This window comes from Ascidiella aspersa, chromosome 2 (genome assembly GCF_963924565.1).
Source record: "Ascidiella aspersa chromosome 2, kaAscAspe10.2, whole genome shotgun sequence".
NCBI classification, from domain to species: Eukaryota; Metazoa; Chordata; class Ascidiacea; order Phlebobranchia; family Ascidiidae; genus Ascidiella; species Ascidiella aspersa.
Window position 1 is genome coordinate 30,639,846 of NC_139448.1, and position 16,168 is coordinate 30,656,013.

The 16,168-nt window shown below is 35.4% G+C and overlaps 3 protein-coding genes across 3 annotated transcripts in view; 2 read left to right on the forward strand and 1 right to left on the reverse strand.

Annotated features, from left to right (window-relative positions):
- The window catches only part of LOC146164845 (uncharacterized), an 829-nt gene extending 129 nt beyond the window's left edge, over positions 1-700 (forward strand). The window contains exon 2 of the mRNA XM_083382712.1: positions 115-700. Coding sequence (XP_083238838.1) covers positions 115-700 — 586 coding nt within the window. The remainder of the gene's footprint in view (positions 1-114) is intronic.
- Positions 701-6,294: 5,594 nt separating this feature from the next.
- LOC146164846 (amine sulfotransferase-like) lies at positions 6,295-9,374 on the forward strand. The gene is made up of 6 exons (XM_083380849.1): positions 6,295-6,544; positions 7,237-7,350; positions 7,953-8,159; positions 8,686-8,801; positions 9,059-9,209; positions 9,265-9,374. Exons 1-6 carry the CDS (start codon positions 6,295-6,297, stop codon positions 9,372-9,374), a joined length of 948 nt encoding a protein of 315 aa, XP_083236975.1.
- Positions 9,375-11,323: 1,949 nt separating this feature from the next.
- LOC146164847 (amine sulfotransferase-like) lies at positions 11,324-15,049 on the reverse strand. The gene is made up of 7 exons (XM_083380850.1): positions 14,788-15,049; positions 13,803-13,916; positions 13,049-13,158; positions 12,580-12,721; positions 11,897-12,012; positions 11,491-11,641; positions 11,324-11,433 (listed from the first exon to the last, which is right to left on the reverse strand). The coding sequence occupies exons 1-7, from the start codon at positions 15,047-15,049 to the stop codon at positions 11,324-11,326; spliced, it is 1,005 nt and encodes a 334-aa protein (XP_083236976.1).
- Between the last annotated feature and the right edge of the window lie 1,119 nt (positions 15,050-16,168).

Below are 16,168 nucleotides of genomic sequence, written 5' to 3' on the forward strand. Positions count from 1 at the left end.
CACGGATTACAACCTTAATGAGGCTAAATCGTGGACCGAGAGACTCCGACACACTAAAGAAAAGACGAAAGACCGTGTTGTCGCATGGGCTACTCCATTCGCTCATCTACTCAGGCTCTCAAACAAAGAAAAGGCGCTTCAACCACGAGTTAAAATAGTATACAAAAGGCGTCATACACTCGGTAACCTTCTTACTAACTACCGACAACTTGCGCACACCTTTGGCAATGCAGTCGGTTTGTCAACGCCGTGCGGCAAATGCGCACTCTGCGGTCACCATGGGGGACACAAAGGGATGGTTGGTGAATCGAGTAAACTTAAGGCTGCAGGTAAGACCATAGAGCTCCGGCAAAGCCTTAATTGTAGAAACCACGGAATTTACGTGGCAACGTGCAACATCTGCTCTGCCCAGTACGTCGGTCAAACCAAGAACAGGTTTTCTGTTAGGTGGAACGCACACCGAACGACCTGGAATACATTTAACTCAGCAACAACAAACGACAACGCAGCGCTGCTTCACCACTACGCAACCTACCATGGCGAGAAGTTAAAGAAACATCCGCATATTGCCGAATGTTTTATGGTCATTTTCGTTGAAGAGCCAGACACCAGCAAGCTCGATGAATGTGAGGCTAAATGGCTCAAACTCACCAGAGCCTCAATTAACATTCAAAAAATGATATTGCCCCAAATTCGGTAGCCTTTTTATATATAATTTTTATATATATCTTTGCGGATTTGTGTTTTCGTTTTTGCGTTGTGCCGTTCCATTTCGGAATGTGAGTCATATCCGTTTTCTTGTCTAACTGTGGTTTTAGGTTTGTTTTTGTCTTTCCACCTTTTCTTATCTACCGTGTTTTGCTACGTCACTGATTCTCATACCGCTTCCCTCTGGGCCGTGTTTTTATCAGTGGCTTTCTGTGGCCGCTACACGTATCGCATGCCCCTTTTGCTTTTGTTTTACAGTAGTGGTTGGGGTTTATACGCAGACTGTCTTTGTCTTTGTTCATCTTGGATGTATTTATTTTACATTTATATTTTAATATTTTAATTTTTTACTATTTATTTGTACAGACAAACTGATGATGCCATTTATAGGCGAAATGCATATTTGTATTAAAGTTTTACACCTTGCTGACTGATTTTTGTTCGGAGCGGTGCGCTTCTCAAGCTTTTATATTTCTATAGAATGTGATAAAGTATAACCTGCGAGTCACGTTAAAATTATGGCAACCATTGGCCGTACGTGTGAAAAATAAAACTGGAATGCTTTGTGCCTAATGTGTGGAATACGAATGGGACAGTAGCTATTTTTCTAATATAAGGTTTCCAGATCTGTATTTCGAGCCAAACAACTTTTAGCTTGCATTTGTCGCGTGTTACAACTGCCGAAAGTTTACTTTAAATAAAACATTCTACTATCAGGTAATTTACGTGATCCGCAATCCGAAGGACCAAGCTGTGTCTTGGTGCAAGTTCGCAAAACAACTTCCGGCGGCAAAGAGCGCGTCCTGGAGACATATTTATCCGCAAGACGAAAAGTTGTTCTACGACATATATATTGCTGGTAAGGTTTCTTCACCTTTAGCTTAATCTTCACATAAAGTCTATCTTGCCGTAATGTGCTGAAATCTACATAAGCCACCGAGATAAATCAATCGTGTTGCTGATGTCATCTTTGGCTGGTTTTGTTTGTGATTCGCACAATTTTCCCTGTAAAATCATCGTTATATATCTGCGCCATTTAAGAAATATATTTTAAAGTGTTGCTGATATGCTTCAGTTCACTAACCAACAACCATGCGTCTGATTTCGCAGGAAAGCAGCTGGTATTTTCCAAAGAAGGCGAGGGGTATTTGGAACACGTTCGCGCTTGGTACAAACACAAAAACGACCCTAACTTGCTTTGGCTGGTTTACGAGGATTTAAAGAAGGTAATGTGTACATACCTTGCACAATCTATAACATTTAAAGGCAAGAATGAAATTCTTCAGGAGAACTTTTGTTAGATGATAAAGGAGGGGAATGTGTCCTATTTACAGTTTGCTGCATTGTCGGGCGAAATAAAAAGCAAATGAAGGTTATTTATTGTTCCTTTTTGTTAGACTGATTAGGTATAGTTAGGAACATGTTTATTTTCCAACCAGATTCACAATTTCTTCATATTCGTGTCTATATCTGACTCATCCAATTGAAAACTTTCTATTCTAAGTACAATTCCTGTAAATCCTTTGAGTCATATCCGAACAGCGTTTAGTTGTTTGGTCGTCATTTATGTAAAACCTCAACCAATTTAAGAACTTAAATTAGATGCTTGTTTACCTTCAGAGGCCCAAGCAGGAAATCCTAAAGTTGGCCGAGTTTCTTGGTGAATCACCTGCTGGAGATGAGCTAGATTGGATCTTAAAGAAGACCTCGTTCAGTTCCATGAATAAAAGGGCAGAAGTAACGGCAAAAAAGTTTTTCAGAAAAGGTAATCCGTTAAGATGTGTTAATTGGCGGTATTGACTTCAGAGAATGCTTTACTTAAAGGTGAAATAGGAGACTGGCGAAACCATTTAAGCGATGAACAAAGCGAAACCATTGATCGAAAAGTCGACGTAATACTTGGAGACACCGACATCAAGTTTACTTACAAATAATGGCGGAATATTATAAATTTCTGTTGTTTTTTTAACAGAAACTTAAAACTACAAAACTTTCAAAAATACTTTACCATACTGCGGATCCCAAAGTTCGTTGTATTTTGGATATTTTTTCATCTATGAAAGGAATGTGTCATTAAACTTCTGACCATGCACAATATAACAACCTAATTGAGTCTGCATAGCTTAGAGCAGGGGTTCTTAAACTTTTTTTACCGCGGACCCCTAAAATTTTTTTTGGCCTTGCGTGGACCACGGTAGGGAAAATAAATTCAAAAATGACGTCACAATACAAATAAACTTCATAAATCTGCTGATTTCGGTCCAAAAATGTTAAAGTGAAATGGGGTCTAAATACATACAGTGCAAATTCATTTTTTATTAATTAAACTGTTTTCTTTGAGAAAATGATAACTTTTAAAATATACACTAACATTTCAATTAGGCTTTCATGGACCCCCTAAAACTAGTTCTAGGACCCCCAAGGGGTCCATGGACCCCAGTTTAAGAACCCCTGGCTTAGAGCCACTATCATGTGTCTTACTTATCGAATATTATTCCTTAGAGTATTTCGGTTGCGATTTGTAAAACAAAATGCGTTTCGTCACACTACCGGCAATACTTGAGGTGTTGTATGATTCTTTTATTGATTTTACATGTGAAAAAACGTCTTTGTAATATGACTACAACTTTTAAACCCAAAAACGTAGTTCTTTGGCAGACATTCAGTTGTGTAGTCAATAGTGTTAATCTTTTTGTGGGCACATTTGTTTAATCCCTCCTACGAAACGTTCGTCATGGCCATCTGTTCAATAACAAATTTTAGTGCTGCAAGATTGTTTATGTGTAACTACTCAATTAATATGCATTTTTTAATAAAACAAGATTACGATGTTATCCATATTGTCCATTATTATGTCTACTTGTGTTCTTATACTTGAAAACGTTATTTTTTTTTCAACAATTAAACAATAAGCACGACTAGTTTAACGTGCTTATCCTCTTATCTATAGCAAAAATGACCCGAAAGTGGTAAACAACGGGGTGACTGCTTTTGGTTATTTTGCGAAATAACTTATTGTGTCTTTCAAATGCTCATACAACCAGCAGGAGACAAGTAAACTGTGTTATAAACAAATCAAACTAGTAATTTTGAAGTGATATAAATCCCAAAGTCATATGTAAAATACCTTAAGTCCAAGCCAGGTCTTTTTGAATCAATAACAAATCGAGTCCCTCTCAAGTCATAACTAGATCAAGTCAATTCCAAGTTAGGTCTTTTTGAATCAATAACAAATCAAGTCCCTCTCAAGTCATAACTAGATCAAGTCAATTCCAAGTCAGGTCTTTTTGAATAAATAACAAATCAAGTCTCTCTCAAGTCATAACTAGATCAAGTCAATTCCAAGTCAGGTCTTTTTGAATAAATAACAAATCAAGTCCCTCTCAAGTCATAACTAGATCAAGTCAATTCCAAGTCAGGTCTTTTTGAATAAATAACAAATCAAGTCCCTGTCAAGTCATAACTAGATCAAGTCAATTCCAAGTCAGGTCCTTGTAATACAAATTTAAGCTAAGTTATTTGAAAACAGTGAATTAAGTGCACATTAGTCAAGTCATTGACTTAAGTCATTACGACACTGCTAGTAAGTACAACATTTATTAAAAGATTTTATGACATTAAGACTTCGCCTAATGTCTTGCCATATGATAGAGGCAATTATGTCACGTTGTAAAATTGTTGTTTTGGAGAAACTGTGCCGCGAATCTTTTTTTCTTTCGCTGTGCTACAGGATAAAAAAGTTTGAGAACCTGTTATAAAGGGTAACTTTGTAACAAAGCAAAGAAAGAGATTTTCATGGTAAACTGGAATTTTTTCATTGAGAGTTACTTGATACTCGCGCCAGTCGCTATATTCGTGACGTGGAAAGACGTCAAACCCATTTGCCAAACTTCAAGAGTCAAATGTCGTAAGTACTTAAAATAAGACCTTTACTATTAATTATAACAAGATTCTGAAAACACGTCAGGCGTTTATAACACGAATTTTTTACGGGACAACTGACCAGGCTTTTTGCACCAGTAAATATGTTTTTTCCGCTATACCGTTTATTTTTTTTGTTTTGTTATCGAAGCTATTGATTTGATGTGTATTTTTGTGGAATTTATGGCATAGGTTATTCTTAATTGCAAGATTTGCAACACGCAAAATCCTAAAACCACTGCTTTATAAGTATGAATAAAAATTCGCATAGTGAACAAACAGAGAGTTTTATACTGTACGAGATATGTATTCTGAAACAAAACTGACATATAATCATGTCCTCCAAAACCATTGAGTGTAGCATTATGCTAAACTTTTCGGCGTCGGAATAATGCATTGTAAATTGTACTGACAAATGCATGAGTGGCCTGTACATATTTTGTGTTGATACAGGAAGTTATTTAACTGATAACAGTGAACAAATAATGTGTTACAAAACTCTGTTTAAGAAGTTATAAAATCATAAAAAATATAATTTCTGATTCAGGTTATCAAATAGGGCCCTTTTTCATGAAATGTACAGCGAGTAATTTTAATTTTCTGTTTCTGATTGACAAACAAATAAAACTTAGTACATATCTTTCGCTAAGTGCGTCGCAGGTAAAAGGTACACGGCGCACTCCATGATAACAATAAAAATATGTAACAAAAAAACTGTGTAGTAAAAAAATAAAGGTAATCGTTAAAAGAACTAAGATGTTATTTGAGTGTGGGACGGTTAAACTCTCCAATTTATCTACATATTTAAATAACAAAATGAGTTCGTGTCATGCGCAATAATATGCATTAACTCTCCACGTTTAAATATCCGTGGTATTTACAACGTCTTTAGGCTGTTTATATTTAAGCGTTAACAATCTTGTTGTATCATTTCGATTAGTGGCGCTTTTTACATTGACGCATTGTGCCTAACGTGAAAGAGGGCCGGATGTTTTACATTGGTCGTATGCTGCCGACATATGCTGGTTAATACCATGACGTTTAAAATGAGCGTATGTTCGTTTTGCGTTGCGCGTGTCAAATGCGTGCTTGGTGCAACCGACAATTCGTGGCATTGACTTAAAAGCGACATGACGTAGCAAAACAAACCAAAACTTGCACCCAAATGCAATGTTGTTGTTGGTACTAAAGCGTACAATGGTGATCACAGTTTTGATGCGAATATCTACGATTGATTAAAAAGAGTTAATGGTTTCTAAAGAAATTACTTGTTGTGGGGAGGATAGTTTTGACAAAGACAAATGCTTTAAATAAACCGGTGTTTAACAAAATGTATGGAAAGCAAGTTAGTACGTTTTTAGGAAAATAAAATAACTTTTTAAAAGAAGATTCAAGTTTTGTTCAGATGGATATTTTATGGTAGTGTAAAGAATTACGAAATTGTATTCCCAAAAGCATCGCTTTGTGACACCCTTGTCATTCGTGACGCGGGCAAACGTCACTATATATACATTTTATTTAAAAAAAACTTACTTAGACTGAGTCTTAACGGACCTTGAACTGGTATTTCAATATTGCAAAATGTAGCTGAAAAATACGAACTGTCTACCAGGTTAAGATCCTACATTTTCCGAAATGCTACCAAACACACGGATGTCAACCGATATGAATGAAGAAAGCGTGCAAGACTGGAAATCAATTACAGCTACCATCAATTTGGTCGAACCGCAATACAGATGTAAATTAAAGCAATATGAACAGTACTGGCGGGGTCTGTGGAAGAACACTCCAAAACCTGTCGAAAGAAATAGATATTATTTGTTTCCCGGGGCTGAGTTCGATACAGTCGAGTACGCTTACGACAAGTCAAACCTTGGTGCAGGCGATGTTATCGTGGCAACCTATCCGAAAACAGGTAAAGTACTTTATTTTCTAAGAGTTTCGGGTTGTGCAACGTTTACTATCGGTAAGCCATACACAAGTATAACATACTATAAAATGGCTTATTTAAGTCAAAAAATTTATTAGATATTGAATATTCTCTTAAGACTTTACTCTTATAAAGTTAGGCGCCCAGTACAGAGGTGTATAAGTTTGATTTTGTATAGAAAGGCGAAAAGAAACTAAAGTACTGCAAATTACCGTATAAAGTTAACATAATACAACAATGTACATCACATAAAACAAGAGTAGATAAATTAGAGTTGCGAGGCGGTATACTGAGGTAATCTTCAAGGGAGCGACAATCTATACTGTACAATCTTCCCGGTGCCTATGCGGATAAAAGCGGTTTTACTTAAATTACTCATAGAAGCACTCCAGTATTTGTGTCGCGACCAAAAGTTAAAGACTGTCGTGGGCCACGTATTCTTGCCCTGCGAGTTGCACGCGGTTAACCGTTTTTTTGAATTTAATATGTTTATAAAAAGGGCTATAAACCAAAGATTGGTTTCGAAATTTACAAAATCCTAACAGAAAAAATAAGTTTTATTCACCAGAACCTTACCATACGCAGTTCAGGTTTAAACCTTTGAAGCATACCACGATTTTTTTCTGCCTTCTCCAAGACTATAGCCAGATATACTACAGCATATGTATTGCAAGCAGGAACCCACTGGGTCATGGAGATCGTCAGGAGCCTAATTGGTCGGAAAGATGCGGAACTGCTTCAGAAATACTCCTCACTGCATTACATATTCACCTTTCTGGAATATGGACCAGGTTTGTCAAACGTTTACTACTGAAACTGTGTGATACCAAATAAATATATTGTGACTGCGGGTTGCGATTGACAAATTCAACCCAAGCATTTAAAAGTTTAAGCCGAAACGAAACAAAGTATTTACTAAGTAGAAGGTCGCACAAAACAGCCTTTAACGAATTTTGCTACGCGTCACTCTTATCCTACAAATCGAAAATAGTTTCGTTTGGATGTTTTGCATGATAATGAAACGCAAAAAAAATTCTAAAAAGGTTAAGGTTATAACGATACGTATACGCGAGGAATGGCGACCTAAATGTTCTTCAATTAACTAACAAGTTCAACTGGCCTAGCTGCGCAGTGCGCCCACATATATACAAAAGACACGTGTCAGAAATATTACCGCGTGCTATAGTTTTAGAGACGCATTTCTAAAGACAGACGCAGTCCCAGTGACTGACAATGTGAACAAAAACTCAAGCAACCATACGATTTTTAAGAAACTTTTGACAATGACATTACGTAAAATGAAGATACAGCAACAACATAATATACATTATTTTGAAAGCTTTTTAACGAACGCAATACTGTAATTTTTCTTTTAACTGTTATTCGTTTGCAGTTTGCAAGCACATCGTAAGTGAAAATCTTCCGTTCAAACGAAATGTGTTAATTGCATCTCATCTTCCGATTTACGTGATCCGCAATCCAAAGGACCAAGCTGTATCGTGGTACAACTACGTAAAAAAACGACCGGTGTGGACAAGCGCCAACTGGAAGCATATTTATCCTCAAGAAAAAAAGCAGTTTTATGATCTCTACATTGCTGGTTAGTCTTCGCAGTCTGAAACCTGCTGCTATACTAACCTTATTATTAGACTTTTCTAAAAAGACTTAAAAAAAAAATATATATATAAGACAATCAACACAACAAAAAGGTTATTTGAATTGAAAACAAATAATTTCATTCAGATAATAATACACTAACGTATTTTCTTTAAAACATTCTTGTTTAATCAAGTCTGAATTCTGTTAAATTAAACGCTTGGAGTTCAAAGAAGTATTGATATTCGTTTATTTAACTAGTGTGTTCGTTTTTAAGTGGATTTAACTTGCTGGGCTTCAGTGCATAAGATTAGTGTATTTTAAACATTTTTTTAACCCACTGAACACTTTATTTGTTAAATAATTTTGCGAAACACCATTCGAAAGTTTACCAATAAAAACAAAATAAATAAAAAAAATATAAAAAACACAGCAACAAGTTCGTTTAGATTCCCTGTTGGGATATATGGGCCTGTTTTAATCAGTAAAAACTATTATTGTGTTTGTCATACCTGCAACTGATTTCTCAGGAAAGACCCTTGTATATTCCAAAGAGGGCGAAGGGTATCTAGAACATGTTCGCGCTTGGTACAAACACAAAAACGATCCTAATGTGCTCTGGTTGATATACGAAGATCTAAAGAAGGTAACATTCATATAACATTTAAGATAAAATAGCAAGTATTCTTGACTAATTTTACCCATAATGATGACAATTGTGCGCCTATTAGGTTGGGAATTAAACGAGGTACCGATTTACGAACGGATGGATCATTTTGTTTGTAGTTTGTTTCAACATTGGATGAAACCCTGAGCCAACAGTCACATTTTGTTAAAAAAATTTGCACCTATTCATAGAAACAACAATATACTCTCTCATAAAACAATTTGTTTTCACTTCAGAATCCTAGAGACGAAATCGGCAAGCTGGCAGAGTTTATCGGGGAATACCCGACTGAGAATGAGCTGGATTGGATCGTCAAGAAGACTTCGTTTATTTCCATGAAAAAAGAAGCGGATGATTATCATTTTATGAAAAAGATTTTTAGAAAAGGTACTTGCCAGAATTGTTTACTTTTAAGCATCAACCAAGTACGAATTTTTTTCAGGTGAAATAGGAGATTGGCGGAACCATTTAAGCAAAGAACAAAGCGAAACCATTGATCGAAAAGTCGACGAAATACTTGGGGACACCGACATCAAGTTCACCTACGAGTGAACATGAAACCTATTTAGAAAAACGTAGTAAGAATTTTAAAACCCATACAGAAGTTGGTATTATACTGAACGTTTCGAGCAAGTGTTTCTTCATTTTTAAACATTATTTAGAAAAGTTGTAAATATTCATTTTAAACAAAAACGCACATGATCAAGCTTTGATAAAACTTTCATTTCTGTTAATACCATGTTCATTGTAGGCTTCTTATACTCGTTTTATACTGTTGTATATACAATTAATAAATCATTAATATATTTGTACAATATTGCGTTTTCACATTTTCGTTTACTATAATATTTTGCTTCTAATTTTTGTTTAGAGGGGCTAGGAAAGTTGTCAGACTTGACGTCATATTGTGACGTAATAAAACGAAACCTTTCAATCTGTTGACGTTTCCCTGTCTAACTTGTACGCGATTGCTATTGGTCTATAAATGGAGGAATGAAAATTTTTTGGAGGAATGAAAATTTTTTCAAAAAATTTCAAGTTATGTCACAACGTTACGTAATAAAAACAGAAAAAAATTCGGTTACGTCACAACGTTACGTAATAAAACAGATAATATCGGTTGTTTTCAAGCGAATTACCCGTTGTTATCATTGGGTTAAAATGAATAGAGGAGTTAGTGATGTACTTAGGGAAGTGGTTTGGTGTGAGGAAAAGTGTTGTTTAAGCATGATTCTGACCATTTAGGCCTTATTCCAATTCAGACGGTACAACGAATATAAGGTATTAGTCGTATTTTGATTTTATTTCGAACTGTGTTTTATTCCGACGTTGATGTTGTTCTTATTTCGATCTTATAAGTGGAGTCCATATTTACTGGACCCTTTAACTGTTGAAGAAGCCTATACTGTCTCATGCAGTGAGTGTGCCAAAGAAATATTTGAAAATGGACAACGCAAAACAAATAGACGCTTTGCTTTGCTCGACGCTGAAGTGCTGGTTTCGCCAAACTCCTTTCACACATGCGACGACCTGGTTGAGAAATCTGAGAAAAAAAATACATATTTATACGACTAGTGATTGAAAAAAAGTGATTTACTACTGTTGGCATTTTCAAACTAAGTATTACTATTTTTGAATATATAGAATAGCTTGTATATTCCCTGACCAGAAAGCCACTCAGTGACAAACTGAGTGAAAAAAGTAAATGGCTCCAAATTGAGTAGTCCAAGTTATAACGTCAGGAGCATCACCAACAATTATTTGTCATAGCCCAACTGAAATAGACCTACTGACACGACGTTCATCAACAATTTAGCACAGACATGACACAACAATCATTTTCGAATAGACTATTCGTATGGAAAAAGAAACTTTCCTGTTCATACGAATACCACCAAATAAAATTTTAAGACAGCTAAAGCGACTGTAGTGCTTGCAGTAATAAAGTATTTGCCACATTTTTTACTAGACTTTATATTTGTAAAAAGTTATATATAATATATGTTTATATTCAATAGCAAAAAAAAAATAAAAATAAAAATAAAAATATGGAAAATATTTTCTATAGAGTTCCATGGAATGGGGGGTGCATCACATGGAACGCTGCAATTTAAATATTTGTCCCTTTTAATACTTACTATGTACAGCATTGTGTTGCAAACATTAATATTAGAGATATTGTAGCAATCGAGTAAAAATTAGACAGAGTAAAGTCATACGATTTTATAGTCTCATTTTTCAAACGTCACAATATGACGTCAGTTGTGACAATTTTTCTAACCTCCCAAAATAAATTTTAGGACCAAATAATATAGTACAAGGAATCTTGGACAGTACAAATAGTTTTATGCAATATTAATTGTATTTGTAAAAGGCGAGAATAAGGTACACTGAACATGGTACGGTATTAACAGAAATAAATGAATTGCCAAGCCATGATCGGACACATTATGTGCGTTTTCATCTAAACTAAATATTTAAAACTTGTCTAAAATAGTTGTTCATTCGTAAGTAAACTTGATGTCGGTGTCTCCAAGTATTTCGTTGACTTTTTGATCAATGGTTTCGCTTTGCTCTTCGCTTATGTGATTCCGCCAATCTCCTATTTCACCTGAAAAAAAAATCGTACTTGGTTAATACTTAAAAGTAAGTGAATTCTGGCGAGAACCTTTTCTGAAAATCGTTTTCATCAATCGATAATTCTCCGCTTCCTTTTTCATGGAAATAAACGAAGTCTTCTCAATAATCCAATCCAACTCATTCTCAGTCGGGTATTCCCCGATAAACTCTGCCAGCTTGCCGATTTCGTCTCTAGGATTCTGAAGTGAAAACAAATTGTATTATAAGAACGTATATTGTTGTTTCTGTAAATGCGTGGGAGATTCTCTAACAAAATTCGTATAAACTGTTGGTACACGGTGCGATCAATATCGAAACTATACAAATAAAAAATACCCACCCGTTTGTTCAATCTTTATCGTATTTTATTTCAAAACTAAGAGGCGCAAAATTGTCATCATTGTGGGTAAAAATTGCTCAAGAATACTTGTTATTTACTGTTATATCAATGTTACCTTCTTTAGATCTTCGTATATCAACCAGAGCACATTAGAATCGTTTTTGTGTTTGTACCAAGCGCGAACATGTTCTAGATACCCTTCGCCCTCTTTGGAATATAAAAGGGTCTTTCCTGAGAAATTAGTTGCAGGTATAATGAACACTGAATAATAATTTTACTCATTTAAAAACACAGATATTACACCAAGTAAAATTTACTCATTTAAACAAAGATATTACACCAAGTAAAACTTACTCATTTAAACACATATATTACACCAAGTAAAACTGAATGATGTTAATGTAGTTTTGATTGATAAACTTTCGATTGGTGTTCCGCAAAATTAATTAACACATAAAATGTCCCATGGCTCAAAAACGGTTGAACTACATTAAGTTTATGCACTAAAGCACAGTAAGTTAAAGAGACGCTTAAAAACTAACAAACTATTTTACTAAACAAATATGAAGACTTCTTTGAACGCCAAACGTATAATTTAACACAAAATCTTGAATTTGAGGAATTTTTGCAAGAAAAATACATCAATGTATCATTATCTGAATGAAATTATCTGTTTTCAATTAAAATAACCTTTTTGTTGTGTTGATTGTATATAGTTTTTAATTGGCCCTAAATCCTTTTAGAAAAGTCTGATAATAAAATTAGTATAGCAGCAGGTTTCAGACTAGGAAGACCTACCAGCAATGTAGAGATCATAAAATCGCCTTTCTTCTTGAGGATAAATATGTTTCCAGTTAGCGCTTTTCCAAACCGGACGTTTTTTTACGTAGTTGTACCACGATACAGCTTGGTCCTTCGGATTGCGGATCACGTAAATCACCTGATAGAATGTCATATATTTTTTGTTTCACGCTTAATTCAACCATTGATGGATCGACTAATAGCACACTATGCCAAATGTGCTCACGCTAAGCCGGTATAAAAAAGCAGTGATTCCCAAACTTTTTTGGCTCGCGGCGCTAACAAAAATCTTAACTATTTCGCGGAACACTGTTAACAGAACAACCTATTGGTCATACAAATGCTCTCTTTTCGAAATTACACAAAAAATTTGCGGCAGACTTGACAATCTCTTGAGGCACACTAATGTTCCGCGGCAAACAGTTTGGGAATCACTGGTATATAGCCTACACATAAATTATTTTACCTTTACCCCACCTTCCCGGTACTTCTTCAGGTTAATGAGAGATGGCGGAAGATGAGTTACAAAAACATTTCGTTTTAGGGGAAGATTTTCACTTACGATGTGCTTGCAAACTACCAACATGAAAAACATAAGTTTAAAAAAAATAAAAAATTGCGATAGTCAAGAGTCTTATAAAGCAAGGTATGTTCGTTTCTTTAATAAAGTGCTGCCGTTTCTTTACTTTCGTACCACTATCCTCAAAAATTTCTCAAAAATCGTAGGCTACATACATGCAATAATGTGTGCATATTTTTGACTTAAAAAATGTGAGTTATAGAAATAGAGTTAAAATTAAAGTTTGGAGAAAGAGTCAGAATCACAGTTGGTCAAACAGTTGGAAGAACAGTCGGAAGAAGAGTTGATTTAGGAGTCGAAGTAGGATTCTAGAAGATACGAAAAGAAAGATTTACACGAGAAGAGTCCCACACAATGGTACATTTACGTTTCTAAACAAACCTTTGAATCAATTTGTTGTCATACAGACATCGAAAATCAAATTATCTTTAACGTGTAGGATAAGATTAACGCGTATAAAAATTCCGTTAAAGGCAGTTTTATGCGACCCTCTAGTTAGTCTTAGTGCATACTTGTTTAGCCTAGACAATTATTTCGTCTCAAACCATTAAATAATTGGGTTACGTTTGTCCATCGCAACCCGCAGTGACATTACAGTTATAGGGATGCACACGGTTTCATACTAAAACGTATCACAAACCTGGTCCCCATTCCAGAAAGGTAAACATGTAATGCAGGGAGGAGTATTTCTGCTGCAGTTCAGCATCTTTCCGACCAAATATGCTCCTGACGATCTCCATGACCCAGTGGCTTCCTGCTTGTAATACATAACCTGTAGTATATCTGGTTATAGTCTTAAATTCCTATAGGCAAATTGGTAGATCATGGTTCTTGTGAAAATAATCGTGTTTAGTTTCATAGGTTAATCGTGAACTGTTTATAGTTTGGTGCTGGTGAATAAAATGATTTTTTTGGGGGGGATTTTGTGAAGTTCGGACAATTTTTTTGTTGATACCTTTTATTATCAAACTATTAATTCCAAGATCACTTATGTTATGGCATCCTCAGTAATATCCTGCACAAGTAGTTTAATTTTATCATGTTTTATATTTATTTTGATGCAAAGGCCCTTAAGGTCAGTCCTTCAACCTGGTGTGTGCAACTTGCGCAGCCGGTTGAGCCGGTTAAAGATTACGCGACCCGCAAGAGGCTTAACTTTCGGTCGCGACATATATATTAAAGTACTTCTCGGACACATTAAAGAAAAAACATTTTAATCTGCATAAATATCGATAATCAAAGGGGTGATTCTGCTAAATAGGTTTTCGCTTGGAAATTGACTCAGAAAAACTCATGTCGTCAAAATGTTCTAAAATGTATCATTTTAGGATTTTCAAAGTTGAAAAATATACATTAGTTGCCGGGACTATGGTCCCATGACCTGGTGGCCCTTGATCTGCCTTAAAATGCTTCTGCCAGTTGCAAAATATTTTTTACAAATTGATCAAACTGCCTAAAACGTTTTGATTTACACTCGCTAAAAAAATAGATTAGACAACCTGTAAAAACGGATGTAATTGATTGGGGTTAGCTTACAAACCAAAAAAATTGCGTGTTTAACATCAGTTTACTAAAACACCAAATTTCTGTAAGAGTAGCAACCGACAAAATCCAGTATAACTCACCTGTCTTTGGGTAGGTTGCCACAACTACATCGCCTTTACCGAGTTCCAAATTGTCATATGCGTACTGGGCAGTGTCAAATTCAGACCCGGAGAACATGTAATAACCATTACATTCGACTGGTTCTGGAGTGTTCGACCGCAGAGTGTGCAGGTATTTCTTGTATTCGTCGAGTTTGTATCTGTATTGCTCTTCAACCAAGTTTAAGGTTTCTGTGATTGACTTCCAACCTTGTATGCATTCATTTTTTAATTCGGTTGACATCACGGTTTGGTAATATTTGCTTTTATAATTAATTCTATTAACAGGGTGTACAGTTTTTTAGCGGCTTTGGAATTTTTAATTTTATAATACCCATTCGAGGCCAGTTAGGACTCCAATACAAATATTTTGCTTTGCAAAACAGCTTTTGTTGGCCGGTTATGGCATTAAATACGATAATTTTTGATTAACTTCGCGAAGCCAATAACAAAATGTCCTATAATTACACCTAATACATTTGTGATAAAACATGTGTGCCGATAGCAGAGGCATCGTTTGATTATGCAAAATTGTAAAACAGTATGCCCAACGCCTACGACAGCATGTTACACACATGCATGCTTTATTACGGTTGACTGGGAATGAAAATTTTCAGAAGTAACGTCACAACGTTACGTAATAAAACAGATAATACGCGTTGTGTTTTAAACGAACTAATCGTGCACAAAGAAGCATAAATCCGGTTTTATCGCGCGACAAAAGTGCAGTTATTTGGTTGAATTTCGCAAAATTTTATTAAAGAGACCTAAATTAAATTAGACAATTAAACCGTTATTTCGAGCCACACATCTCATAGAAACCAAGCCATTTCAAATTGTTAACTATAAATTTTAGGTTGCCATTTCTTTTGTCCATATCCCAAATATGTCCCGAAATTCCACATCTTAGTTCGAAACAGTCATGGTATTACCACGAATATGTAAGCGAACGTAAATCGCGGCACTATGCGAATTTTCCTATAAATCTAGCACAACATCTTGACAAAATGCGATGAAGTTAAATTCATCAATACATGAGCTTTTTACAGTGAAGGAAAATAATCGTTAAAAATAGAAACCGACCGTGCAGTGGAAAACAGCGGCATAAATCAAATGCATTGGCCTGTTAGATATTTCATTGAAACAAACGAACTACGAAACGCAAAATCATGTTTAAACAATTCACGTTTTTGTGCAATCTCGGGCATGCTCAAATTCGCCTGGGAATTTCGACAACTCAACCAGTCAATATTACACTAATATTTTTTTTAAGTGGAAAACACTAGCACAAATATACAAGCTTTGGCCTGGAAATGGTTCTCTAGTTCAAACTGAATAGCAGGTACTCAACTGAATAGCAGGT